The 14,711-nt window shown below is 40.7% G+C and overlaps 1 protein-coding gene across 2 annotated transcripts in view; it reads right to left on the bottom strand.

Moving 5' to 3' along the window:
* The window catches only part of RAD51B (RAD51 paralog B), a gene marked incomplete at its 5' end in the record, with an annotated part of 406,133 nt that overhangs the window by 220,801 nt on the left and 170,621 nt on the right, over positions 1 to 14,711 (bottom strand). For both annotated transcript variants that reach the window (XM_082317257.1, XM_082317258.1), the window contains one exon: positions 2,662 to 2,758. In XM_082317257.1, the coding sequence (XP_082173383.1) occupies positions 2,662 to 2,758 (97 nt within the window). The remainder of the gene's footprint in view (positions 1 to 2,661; positions 2,759 to 14,711) is intronic.

Here is a 14,711-nt window from a genome sequence, read left to right as displayed (position 1 = left end):
AACATATTAGACATATACAAACCATGGGGGCTGAGTTGCTTACAGGACTAATAATGTGTTATGGGTCCTTTCACATCTAGGTCACTGGTTCAAATTCAGTTTTAGATGGTGATGAGTGAAAAGGAAGAATGAGGTAAGAATCCAGTCATGAATCTGGCCTCTATTCCTGCCTCTGCAACATACCCGCTTTGTGCACTTGGGCTACTCACCTCACTGCTCTTTCCTGCAAATTCTACAGTTGTAAAAGAGCAGTAAGTATTATAAATATCACGCTAATCCTAGAAGACTAATTCATTAAGGATTCTTAATGTACCCAAGACTGTCAGAAGATTAAAGTATTGCTAATTTCAGGCTGTTCAATAGCTAACATGAAATAAATTAGGTGGGACTTTCTCAGGACAGGTCAGCACCTCAGTGTTAAAAAACACTGACCACACCTGTATCTTTTGATAGCAAGATAAACATGGAAATCAAATGCTGGATGGGCCTGAAATTCCACTTTTTCTCACAGGTAGCCAGTACAGGTTAAAACTGAAGCAAACTGGAAATCCAGAAGCAGCCATATTATGGACAAGAAAGACAGAAGGAGAAAACTACATGTGTGGAGATGCACTGTTCTCTCTCATTATACAACACTGCCTGTAAATGCCGTGTCAATATTAGTCAACAGAAGAGGGAAGGAAGGGAGAGAAGTTTATCACCGCTGCATCCCTTGGTAAAACTTGAATTACCGAAGGAGCCTACACTGCTGCTGTCTGTCCTGTTCCTGTTCTGAGGCTAAACAAAAGTTTCCATTTTCAACAAGTGTCATGCTGGCACATTTTACCACTTCAGACTCTTAAATAAAAACAAGGAATGAGAGAAACAAAGGAAAACAACACACACACAGAGCACGAACACATTTTAACTCATTCTTGGGTTAAAAGGTGAAAAATAGTGGTGGTAGAGAGTTTAGACACAACACGATGGCTTCATCAATAAGCTGCAACTGCTACAAAAATCATACCAACTCTTACATGGTCCTGATTTCAGAATACTATTGAACTATGGCTCATATACAGCATTGAGAATCTTTCATATTTGCAGGAAAATTTAGAAAGATTACAACTATTCCATGCTTTTTCCAAAGACTCTTCAAACATTTTAACCACAAGAACAAAATATGTTTTACTGAGAACATATTTTGTTATTACTTCCACTTCAGAGTCAGCTATGCCTTTCTTTTCAGAGGAAGCTCATCCAGAGCAATTCCAAAGGACAAAGAAAAGCACAAGTACTGCCATCAAGAGCATTTAATGAGACAATGTGCAACAACTTTGTGCCAAGAAGGAAATCATAAAGATGAAAAATGATGCCTTCCTCTTCCAAATCTAGTTACCAAATTTCAACTCTTTCTGACAGAGGTAGGGAGTGACATTCAAGCAATGAACTTCAGAGATACTTTGGCAATGGATGGAGCCAAGAAAAGCCACAAGCGCAATTCCAAAATGATTTAATGGGCCGTGCTTTGCCCAAGCTCCTATTGACAAAATTATGAAGTAAACACATCAGTCAGTGTTAAGGCATTACACTGAAGTTATTTGCTATTCTTTGACATTCTGTTTAATCTATCTTCCACCTCTTTCTCTTGTCAATTTAAATGAGTTGCAGAAATAATGTCAGTTTTAACCACTGCTGAGTTGGTTTTGCCGCCAAGCTGTTCTTGTGTTAAGTCAGACAAGCTAGAGAGGGCTGCTTGTGATCAACCAGAACAAAGATAAGCTGACCAGAACCACCAGAAAGTGCAACCAGGAGAGAAAGAGGGGAAATACCCATAGTATACAAAGTAGGAAGTCTACATGTGATTATCATGCCTTTGCAGGAAAGATGAGCATTGTTTTACATCATACATTTGGGTCTATGCATGAACGGAACTCTAAACAGCAAATTTCTCTGCATCTGTCCTGACTGAGGGAACTCTGACTATTCTTTGCAAGTGGGGAAAGCTGAAATTATATTACTTTGCAAGCCTCGATTCAGAATTATCTTTTCTTAGCACAATAAGTCCTCACTATTACCCCCAAAATGTGTGCTTCTCTCTGATTCTGTGCAGAAAAAAGAAACATGAAGACATAAAGTAGTATACGGCATCACACCAAACATCATATTACATTCACACAATATTGAAAGCTGCAGTTTGAGGCACTGTACTTGAAAACCAGACAAGCATAATGCAAGGGACAGGACTGAGTATTTGCTCTCCTTTATTTGCAACAGGCCGTTTCTCTTTGGAATCACTGATAATCATCAGATAAGATCAAATTTGTAGCCTAGCCTGTGTATTAACTCTAGCAGCAGCTTCAGAAGACTGAGAAAATAATGCTCTAAATGCACGTGAATGAAAGTACAACGCTGAAGAACATGTTAGAGAACTGACATGGCTCAAAAATTCATTCCCAGCCCTTAGAAAGTGTCAGATCCTTTTAGTTAATACACTTACTTTCTTTTTATTTATAAATGGATTCTCAGAGAAACTGAAAAATAATTTTGTTCCCAGACTGTTTTATGTTAGACTTGATAACTTGACTCTCACAGACCCCTATATATCAACAGAAGACTGCAAGTTACAATGTGGATTTGTGTCAGTGTAGAGTTTCAGTTCTTATAGAAGGGATCTCTTACCTTCAGACAGGGACAAATCATCAGCTGGAGACACCAGGTCTGCCTGGATCGCAAAGCCATTGCTCAACGATGTGGTAATCTGATTCGTCAAGATAACCTGCAAACAGACAGGGAGAGGGGGAAGGGAAATGAATTTTCATAGCTACTGGAAGGCAGAGAGCAGCCGAGGCAAGGCCTGGAATCCTCCAGGCACAGCACCAGGCAATCCTCTACTCTGACCTTCAGTAAATTCAACACTCAGAAAATTCTGAACTACCTGTAGAAACGGAAAGAGATAATTGCAACAAGTGGAGGAAAAGGGATATTGTTAAAAAGATGAAATACTAAACAACAGTATGTTGATACATACAGCTGCCTAAAATGAAACTACTGTTCTGAAGAGCTTCATTCTTCCATGAACAATTTGATGCTCCTTACAAAAAGCATCATTTTCTTCATAGGCAAATAGGAAATCTATTTTCCTAGTAATTTCCACACAACTTACACACTTCCTTGCTTTGGCTGAAACACAGTGCCATGGAGAAAGGTGAGCTGTAGGGATACATCCCCACTGATCTGAAGCACAAGAGTCCTCAATTTCACAGGGCTATCTCTACACAAGAGGATTTTTCAGTGTTTTTCGGGATTAAAAGACTCTGATAAACAACAGTCTGTAGTACCCACACAGTGCTCTCCTCTGACAGCATAAGCAACGGTCTTGCTTGCATGAGATGAACAGCTCCTTGCACCTTTGAACATGTACTTTTGCTAATAACAGAAGCATTGAGGCAAACACTGCAAACACCATAGAGGGAAGAACATAGGTATAAACACAATTATTTCCTAATGCTTTGGATGTCTAAGCAGCTGCAGTTTCTGCAATTACAATTGGTTTCCACCTCGCAGACTGACAAAAACTTCAGAAATTACTTTTTTTTTTTTTTTTTAAGAACCAAAACGATCCTTCTGCTTGCACTGAGAACAGTCTCCACTCCAAACGAACTGTCTTTGAAATTAATGGCCTGTCTTCAGCTGTATTTGACACAGGAAGAAGGGAGAAAGGAATCCTACACTATACTCTCTGGATGCAGTTTCATGATGCTACTGGAATAAATTAACAGCTTGCCACTGCTAAAAGGAAGAGGGATTTCCCTGGTCTTCCCTCCACTGCTCCTCCCCCCCTCTAGTCATGGCTTCCTCCTGCTTTCTAATACTTTCAGTAGTATGATATGACACACTCTCCATTTTCTATTTCAAGATCCCACAGAACCCGTATCAGATCACAGAGTTGTAACTGCAGTGGTGGTGCTGAGGGGCATTGCGTCCTCTTCAGGCAGCATGACATGAGCTACCAGCAATGTGATGGAGTCTGCGACCTTTACCAAGACCACAGTTCTTCCTCCCTGCTCATGTCAGCCCACCCACCTCTGTGCTTGTAAACAGGCACACTGGTGCCTGAGAGCTTTATGGAGTGTATCAACAGGACTAAATTGAAAAGTTTGTAAGTCAAATCTTCATCTACGCAACAGGAGTTCAAGACCTTCAGAGCCCCATAGTGATGTCCCTCATGCTCTTCTGCTACTGACTGCAAGCTCTGGACAAACTTCAGCTGGCTACCACCACCCTGCCCAGCTTAACCATAGGTTGCACCTTTTGGGACTGGGCATTTATGACCACTGCAGTGAACACAGACATGGTAGATAACAGCCTTGTTTGGTCTTACACCTAGGCTAAGGTTCTTAAGGTACAACTTGCAATACTGCCAACAGCGAACACACAAGAAATGCATCACACCCCTCAGCTGTTTGCCCCAGAACTGCTGCGTGCACCTATAAGCACCCAAAAGCAGACAGGAAAGGGCCTGGCACACGCAACCCCTTGCAGCCACTTCTGGCTGCTCTGTTCATCAGATTACAAGGTAAGATTCAATTTAATAACAAAGAAGAATAAAGTCACTTTTTCCTTTCTTCTTGCCAGGGTACTTACCTTCCATTTTAGTAAGTGAGTTCATCCTTGTGATAGGATGAACATCAAAACTGGTTCAAGGCAAGTGAAAGGAGTGGGCAGCCAAGAGTCAGGAGGGATAAGGAACAGGATGCAAGACCTTTCCTTCTTAACACTGTTTTCACATCGTTTTCACTGTGTCACAAAACCCACAGCCTCGCTTGTATATTGAGGCTCTCTGGCAACCAGGCGTAAGATACACCAACAATATGGCACAACACTGAAGCTTTTCCCCGATCCGGTACTAGAAAATGTGCTGAAACAGAACGCACCAACAAACTTATACACGCACATGTATTGGTGGGGTATGAAGTTTTCATTGGCGCACTTTTGCAATGATCACATTATTCACAAGTGTTAAATGCTCTGTAAGCAATGCAGTCATCCCAGACCTGTGCCAAGATAATCTTTGTACTGTGCCATCACTTATTTTATTATTTATACACCACATTTTAAAGAAAAGCTACCGTGCTTAAGGATCTTTTTTTAAAGGAAAAAAAGACCTAAGACACCATATTTCATATTGCTCTCCTTCAAAGGAAACTAGCTTTAAACGTTCAAAAATCGAAAGAAAAATGAACAATAAGAATAATGCAACTGCATGTTTTTTTATCTTTCAGCTTTTTTGGCCTCCCCTTTAACCAGGAACTCTACAGCACTGTTCTCTGTAGGACTGTAAATCTTCTTCGCCCTTTATGTTTAACTCAAACTACACCACTGAACTTAGATTTCAATTTCCAATGTGTCCTTCAATAACTATGCAATACTAACAATATCCTAGACACCCTGTTATACTGTTTGAAAAGTCAGTTTGAAAATGCAGAGTCCTACCCAAGTAAATGTTCCTCTCTGGCTTGCTCTGAGGATGGGAATTAAGTGCATTCTTAGTTCCATGACTTCACTGATAGTTAAACACTTGCTTAAATACGTGTTTAAATACTATCTTGAATAGGAACACTTCCTCTGAGACGAAGCCATGTGCATGTACAGAATGCTTATTTTGGAATTAACTGAAAATTATTCTTCATTTCTGCAAGCCTGCAGAGCCAACACAGAGATTCCGTTGTCCCATAAGTACAAGCCAAGAGGCTGTTAGCTAAGCACTAAATTTGACATCAAATTCCCTGTCACACTTCTGCAGCTTCACTCACTGCAAAATTCTTCCATCGGGTATAGGTATTCCTATTATCAAACTACCAATATTCATCTTTGTGCACCTACCGTAATACAGTTTGAACCTCACTCTGCAGGTGTGCAGAGTGCTCCAAACTCTCACCGGCTCAAACAAGCTATGGGCTGCTAACAGAAGGAAAAAAGCTGGCCCTTATTCTGCTCCAGTTTCGAAGAAAAAAAAAAAAAAAAGTTAAGGCACTCAGATTTAGAAAACTCCTCTGAATACATACATCTGTCTTCAAAACTTCAATCCCATGCCCTTACTGGAAAGTTATAAGATTTCTTTTATTTTTCCCAGAGTAAAACTTTGGTCACAAATACTTTGGCAGTGAATAGTGCCAAACAAGACCGTATGTTTTCAGCAGTCCCCAATCCTACAGACATTCAACTTGACGCCCTGAACGTTGATACCAATTGATTCCAGTGTCACATCTAAAGAATGTATTAACTTCTCCCCAAAGTCTCCGTCACCAACCTGAAAGCCACGCTTATGCTCCATTCTGCTGTCCTTTGAAATGGTCCAATGCATTCAGAGTGTTGCAAATAGGTGTCTGAGGGAACAGTTAAGCCTGAGTGTGATTTGGAGAGAATATACAGGTAGCCAAAGGGGGTATGGAGTGAAACAGCTGTGACTTTCTGATGAATAATCACATTCGTGCATGGACAGAATCAGCTGAGTCTCACTCATTGATTCATACATGTGTGCACAGAATATAATGCTAGTTCTGATCTTAATGATCCCATATGTTACAAATCACCGACATTATGAAGACAAAGGTTAGAGTATCTCCCTTTGGTCTGCTAGGTGCCACACTTGAAAGAAACCACCCCTCACTGCTAAACAGCACCTGGAAACAGGCTGGGGTCACAACTCCAAGCAGAATTATTAGAAAGAGTGCCTTGCCCTGAATTAGCAATAGCACTTCCTCAAATTTTCATTGGAGATTTGCCATTAAAGTACAGATTAGATTTACCCTACTTAGTACAGGAGACCTGCCAAGTCCTCAGTCTAAGTAGGCAAGGAAAAGTTGCCTCTGTTGTGGTTCCTTTTGTCAGATACTGGACATCATTACCAGCCAAGCATAGCTTCCACTTAAGAGGTTCAGTGCCAATCCCGAGTTTATTACCTTCCAGCAGAACACTCAACAGTAAGCGTGTTGCTACATGGTATTTTAATGTTATCATATTAAAATACATAGTCTTTTAAAATACATCGTATTTTATAAAATACCCAGTATTTTAAGAGGAGCTCCCATTTCCACCATCAACTAATGGAACAAAGTATTTTTTGTTACCAGAGGTACTTTCATTACCACTAAGGCACTGAGAGTCACAAAAAACATTACACCTCTCCACACACAGCTGTGTCCTGACATGCGCAACAGGTAAGGAGGTTGTGTTACTGCTTTCTCTTTCTACCTTGTGATGACTGAAGAGTGTAGGGCTTCTTCAGCTAGTGCCTGTGCATGAACAGAAAACAGCCTCTACTGCTAAAAGAAGAGGGAAAAAAAAAGGCGAAAAGGCCAGCTAGACAACTCAGTAACACTGGAAAGTTGTCCCACGCAGTCTCCTATGGAGTTCAATGAACCATTGGCTTTAACTGTTCAGCCTATTCACTTGCAACTGGTTAAGCTAGCTATTTAACAAGTGAAAATTTACAGTCCTCAGCCTTCCAGTTCCGACAGAATTACAAACACTGTAGAAATTCACTCAGATTCAAATTTCAAAATCATTTCTGGGAAAAGTCTACTACTTAAAATACCACACAATTGACTGACCACACAATTTCCCAATCTTATGAAGATTTTTACTTCAGTATAGCAACCTTAGATTGTAAAATAACCCCTTCTAACCATCAGAAGTGTTACAACAGCAAGAAGAAACCTTTTCCTTACAGTTAGAAAACCTGGAGATAAACACAGGGAGACAGTGGGAACACATTTTCCAGTTCCTAATTTTAGACACCTTAAAAAAAAAATGCCTGCTCTTCTGATCACTTCCCAATTTTTATAGGTGCTGATACCCAGAAAAAAATGGAAACAAGAAATTCTCAAGGAAAATAGTGTTCATGTTCTAGGCACGTCATTGCTACTTCTAAGATTAATCCAGAAGTCAACACCACTATTTATATTCTCTTGAAATCTTTACATGTTGTTGTGAAAATAGCATCTCCTTCCACTGATGTGACTTCAGCAGATGCCAGTTTTCTGGAAGCACATTTAGAAAAGTAAAAATACTTATTTAAGGTGCCTAAACTCCCAACACCCCCATTTGTTGGGAAAAGTATAGTTCCTGCATATGCAGAAAGCCCCTGCAGGTCCTGGGAGAGAGTTGGCCTAAGAACTGAAATATGACTGCTTTACACAGGAGCATAAGCAAACTATTTTTTGTTTGGTTATTTATACAGTACAATTTTTGAAGTATTCCTCCTGCCCTTCCTAGGACCACACTGAAACTACTAAATCTGACTTTGTCATCCTTGTAAATCCAGTTGAGTAAATAAGTCATTTTCTGTAAACTTGTGGTCTCAGCCTCCTTGTTAGTTTATTGCAAAATTAAAGGGAGCTCAGCCCAGAACTATCAATCAGTAACCAGCAAAGGTATAAAGTCTTCTGGAATGTACCAAGAGGCAAAAAAACCCCACTCTCTTATGAAATGGCTGTTTGTTAAAAGAACGGAGCAGAATTCCCCATTTCGCATGCAACGCTATTTAGGAAAACTCTTATTAAAGGCTTTCCATTGAGCTGGGAGAGCAAGCACAAGGACACTTGCAGTAATCCCAAATTACTCTGCCCTTATTAGTCCATGTATTTTGTGGTTTTCACTGTACTCAAGCAATGTCACTAGAGAGCACCAAGCACAAGTGACAGTCAGCGGGGCTGCGATGCTGACTCAGCATGCTGGAGGAGAAGGAAAAGCAGCTTTGCTGATCCCCAGCCATTCTTTGTATCGCCCCTGAGAAGGCACCTCTCCCTTTCCCTGAAGCACAGAGCTTTTAATGAGGCATTCAGGCGGTCAGTGAGGGGTCAAACAATGGTGACTATTGTCGAGGCACTAGCAAAAGGAAAGTGCACCAAGCAATACCACAAAGCCAGATGGGGCAGGCAGCAATCCTGGAAACAGAAAAAGGGAACAGTGAGAAAACCGGGGTGAAGCAGCATGCTTCAAACAGCTGTGAGAACCGCAGCCTTCTCCCTGGGAACCTGTTACAGCTTCTCGAGACTGGCATCGGTCTGCTCAAGGAAGAACCCTAAATTACCACCATCTGTCATAGTAATAGGGTATTTGTGATCTTCGTCTAAGCTATGCACTGAATTAGATTTTTCTTCAATTCCTGTTTCTTCAGGGAGATTTTTTTCAGCATCAGTAGCTATTTGCCACAAAAGCTGTCAAAAGTTGTCAACGACCTCAGCAGGACTTGTACCTAATATTCACAAGGAAGAAAACTTCCTTAAAACTGAGTATTTTCACTGAAATCGGGGAGTTACAGACAGAAAAAGGAAAAGTCTGAACTGCAATACTGAGAGCTCCTAAACAAAGTAAGAGTTTTAAAGAGAGAATTTCAAGTGCCCACAGCTACTGGGCACTTGAAGCTGGCTACTGCAGCAATGCTCCGCAGGGGATCACCTTGCAGGAGAGCGGGCTTCTCCAGTGAAAAGCCTCTGCACAATCGAGACAGTTCTGGGCTCCAGGACCAAACCAAACATATTTATATCACAACTACTACTATGATAGGAGATTAAATATATACACATACCTTCATTCTTAGAAAATATAAACTATTTTGGCTCATGCAAACCAAATACAGAAGAGAAAACCCAACAGTTTATCACCTCCAGTCCAAGCAAATCACCACACCCACCCAGTACTCATCCCAGTAGGTGTTCTGTACTCCCAAGCTGAGAGGCCACCGGCCCCAGCATCTCAGGTTTCTGTGGGAAAGAATGAAAATAATGTCAAGTACTCTACAGAGCCCAGCCATCACAAGCAAAAAACCTTATAATAAACGAAATTCCCATGTTCAAAGTCAAACACCACTTCTGGCGTTCAAGGTCTAACTAACAAAGATGCTCAAAAGTAATTTTACATGTGGTACTAAAATGGTTTTAGCTAACAAAGAAAGCACAAAGCTCCTTCACTGCAGGCATAAGCAACAGACAAGCGCCCGCATTTAACAACTGTTGCTAATCCAAATCAGTTTAAAGAAAAAGTACCCATTACAGCCATCTTGTTTATACATGACAGAGGCATAGGCTGTAACGGTGATGCTCACGTTAGAGGGAAGTAGACAGATGTTTTCAGACACAAAGGCATAGCAGCTACCCTGACTGAAGGCAAAGAAGAGACCTCTGTGCCAAGAACTGTTAGAATTCACATCTCAACCAATGTCACCAGAATTTGGCATAATTCTCTGAATAACAAATATATACACATAAACCACTGGAAACCTATTGAGAAACACTTCCTAATCCTATAAGCAACCTAGCAACAAGTGTTGGCCTTGCCTCATAGGAATTTCAGCTGTACCTATTTTCAGTTGTACCTATTTTCATCACATCCAGAAAAAAAAAAGGGGGGGGGGGGGGGCGCAATTAAACAGTCTAACAGCATAGAAACAAGAAACTAATGATTCTCTGGCAGGCTCACAAGCACCTTTTAAAAGATCAGAGACCTGTTGCTCAGGACACATTGCTGCTAGCTGCAACCTTATTAGAGCTCCTAGGACAGGACTTCCATCTCCTGCTTTGCCAGGGTCTCTCTACCCAAGCTTCTCCTCTTTCCTCCCTCAGTGAGGCAATTCATAGCAGCAGAGGTCATTTTATAGTCACTGGATTTCACTGGGTATAAATAGGAGTCGGAAGAAACCAAGGAATCTTTCAGAGACTGGCCACTGTATTTACATCCAATTTATTCTGCTTTGCATAGGAAAAGTACAAAGTTATGCAATTCTATTCCATAAGCCTTCTGGAGAAGTACAGCGTCTATTCACATCTCTGCCAACTGCTTAAAAGTGATCACAATGAATTAATAAAACTTCCACCAGAAGAAAAAAAGAAACAAAACAAAACAAAAGCATGCTGTTCTCAGGCTGCTACACGTCTTCAAGTTGAAATAGCTACCACCCAGCGATAGCCTGAGGTCTTTAGCCTTTCCTCCTCTGTGAACAAGGAACACAGCCAACACAAACGTAACCTTCAAAATCCATGCCGCAGCACCCTCGCGCTGTGCTGCTCGGCGAGAAAGGTTTGTGTGCCTGGAAGGCCTTCACATCCAGCAGCCTGCAGAGACCTGTTTGCAGAGACGTGCGTAAGAAAACCCCCCAGAGGGACTGCCACCCGCCTTCATACCCTGCCAGTCGCCCAGAGCTCCGGGTGAGTTTCCAGCAGACCTCCCCTCTCCTCCACCCTCCCCTGCAGCCTCTGCATAATGATGGCTTTCTGAATTGAGCTTACTCCTGCGCGTAGCTAGCGATGTACCACAGTAAGAGGCTGGTCTGATACGGGCTGAGCCAACGCGGAGTACCTCGCAGGAAACCACTGTAATCCACCCACAACTTTTACAGCCAAGACCTTCAGCACTCTCAAAGCAGCAAACACTACCGCTTAAAAGGGAGTTTTCTGATGAGCGCCAAACTGTCTTGTAAAAGAAAAAATAAAATTATGAATTCACAGTTCGCTCTTGGATCATGGGCTGCTTTCAGCAACAAGGCCTTTGGTTGGTTTAATTTGTTTGTTTTTGAAGGATGGGGAAGAAACTGCATTGTCTGGAACATCAGCAAAGCAGTACAGAACTTCAGTTCTGCTCCAGCGTGCTCCAGGCTGAAAGGAGAGACGAGCACATCTCCTACTCTTCAACAGGATTGCAAGGAAGGAAAAATTTATGCTTACTTCTTTCCCAATGAAAAACCTAGTTTAGTTTACTGGCACTCATTAGCTTTCATTAGCACATCAGAAAGCAGACTGAAGGCTCCTTCCTTTCACCCACTGAGTTCAGACCTTCTGCCATGCACCTACCCTGCTTCGTCCAGTACTTCAAATTTACCCAGACCTACACAAGTTCCGTGACATCAAATTTCTCTCTCTTCTGATGAAATAAATGTACTGTTATACCTATTGTAGAGACAGATGCTCAGACACTAAGCAAACTGACTAAAGGTACCACAAATCTTTACTACCACTGCTAAACCCTGACTTCAAGAACAGAGTTGGAAGGGCTCATACTCACCTGAGCACTCTAGGACACCTCAGGACAATCTAATATCTATCCAGCAAATTATATATTTATAATTCTTTCTCTGATAGCTGTTTATTTTATTTAGTTTTTCTACAACTGTCTATATTTAGTTTTTTCCTAACAACTAAACAGGAATATGAACTAAACTAATGAAATTCTCCTAACAAAGGCCTATTTAGGGCTCATGGCCTATTTCAAGCTGATAATTAGTGTACTAGCATATTTATTTGAATTTGATGTTTTGACAAACCCATCAGAAAGACTGTTTATAGTAATATACACATGCAGGTCTGGAGAGGTATAGCATATAAGGCACAACTCAATCTCAATGTCATTAATTCCATTAATTCCTCAGATTCCTTCCAATTAATTCCTTCAAGCCTTCAAGGCAGTGGGTCACAGGAGACTCGCTGGGTCTTGGATGCAAAGTGGAACAGCTCAATGGGCTACTGTAATTTACAGCTTTCCTGAATGGTTTTTAAAACACTCTCCCTAGCTCCACCTTATCCCACATCGTGACCCTATGCCAACATTTTTAGAGGGAGGGCAGTGTTAGTTCAGACTGCTCCCCCAAAGCAGCAGAAAGCAGTTTTAGGATGTGCTAGTAATCCCATCAATGCTTCGCTGTTCAGTTCCCCTGCAAACCATACTTCCTTGCATGCCCTGCAGCACTGGAGCCTTTCTGTTGACTTTCTAGGCAGGCAAGAGAGGACTGCAGGAATATTTGCTCCTCATTGTCTATTCATTTAACCTTTACAGGCAGGTAACTACTAACACCACCACCAGACAGCATCGCATGGCTTATGTTGTTTTATACTCAACATACTTTATCAGCATCACAGAAGCGGAGCAAATCTTTTCTAGCTTACAGTGATGTTAGAGATCACAGCATGCTTTACAGGATGCTTGTTAGAGAAGTTTTCTTTTCTTGCTGTGTTATGGTAGCTGCTGCCTTTCACTGAACACATTTCAGACACAGACGGGATTCTTATCTATAATGGCTATCCTTAGATGATCGTGTAGCTTTATTTCAGTGTATATAACACTCAGTAAATTTCGAGTACAGGGTAATGGGGAATTTGGATATATGCCTCCATCCCCCAATTTGCCCAAGGCACTTTAACAGGTCTGTAGAGTATTAGGGTAGTAACTGATATTGGACAGAAGCCTGACAATCAAACCAATATACCAATAATTTTTACAAAACGAGGAGAAGGCTATTAAGAAAGCAGGAATAAACTAGGCACTGACAGCATTATTTAGTGAAACTAAGGCCCATTTAGTGAACACCATGCCCCTGGTGATTTCAAAGAGTTCTCATGAACAAAATTCAGTTATCATCCTCTATAGCTAGAATGGCTGTAAAAAAGAGTAGAAATCATCCAGAAAACAAAACACCCAGCTGCTGAAACAAACAGCCTCTCAAGTCACCATCAGTTTCACTTCCCTGTGACCCAGGGCTCAGAAATGTATGAAAGAACAAGTGAGAATGAACACCTGCGAATTACATGTACTACAAGCTGTAGGTATATACTAACATTACATTTTAGGCATTTTCATATACTGAATTGCATTTGCACTCTTTTCAGCCTAACTTGCAATGTAGCCAGTAATCTATTTCTACCCAAAATATTTATAATATTTCAAAACTATCAGTAGCTTCAGCCTCCCTTAAAGTGCAACAAACATACAAAATAAACCAGGTACAGCTAAGCACACCATTTTTCTGCTGTACCAATGACTGTTTTAATAGTAAACATCTTTTAGTCTGATTGGACTGAAAATGGAAGTTTTACCATCTAGCTTTTGAGATTTGTAATATATCAGCATACCTCTAATACAGTGCAATATTTTTATGCAAAGGAAAATTGCTTGGGTATACTTTGTCTGTCTCCTAAACCTGCAGATTGAGATGGTAAGAGCTTGAACTTCAACATTCTTCCACTTAAAATGTTCAATAAATTTTTCTAAATTAAGATATTCTGAAGCACTTTTTCCTTAAAAAAAAAACCATAACCTATACAAAATGCATGATGGCGCACTGTGTTATGAAGTTGTATTAGCACTTTTTGAAAACTGCTATAGCATTTTAGGAAGCCTTGCTACTCAATAGCTTCTTCCACAAAAGCACATTAAAAGAATTGTCTATGAGTTACAGATAAATGGTCTGTAATAAAACAGAAAAAAAAAAAAAAAAAAAAAGTATGTGCATGGTTGTTTTCCAAACATGTCTGATCTGATACTACCCAGAGGAAAGAAGAGAGGAGGGGACATAAATCAGCCAAGTTTCTTCTCTTCAATATTTGGTGGAAAAAAAATAAATGATCTTGCGGCTCAAGATATTCTGGAATTTCAGTGGCATTGTCTTGGCCTCTGTATCCTATTTCTTCTAAATCCTTTCACCAGGAAATATAGTTAGTCTGTATTTCCCCAATAAAATTGGCATTTATGTCACATTTTAAAATGACAAATTTTTATTTACCTACCTAACTCGCTTAAATTGGAGTGTACTTTCCTTGGAAATATGAATCATTAGAAACCTCTTTGAAAGTCAGAACTCAAGATGGAAAATGAACTCAGAAAAATGCAAGGAGTCATTTTTGTGCTGAGACCGCGGCATGACACATCCCCCTTTGGCTTTGCCTCATACAGAAAAATAG

This window comes from Platalea leucorodia (genome assembly GCF_965183815.1).
Source record: "Platalea leucorodia genome assembly, chromosome: 7".
Classification (NCBI taxonomy): Eukaryota; Metazoa; Chordata; class Aves; order Pelecaniformes; family Threskiornithidae; genus Platalea; species Platalea leucorodia.
Note: the sequence above shows the minus strand (reverse complement) of the source record. Positions and strands in the feature narration are given on the sequence as shown.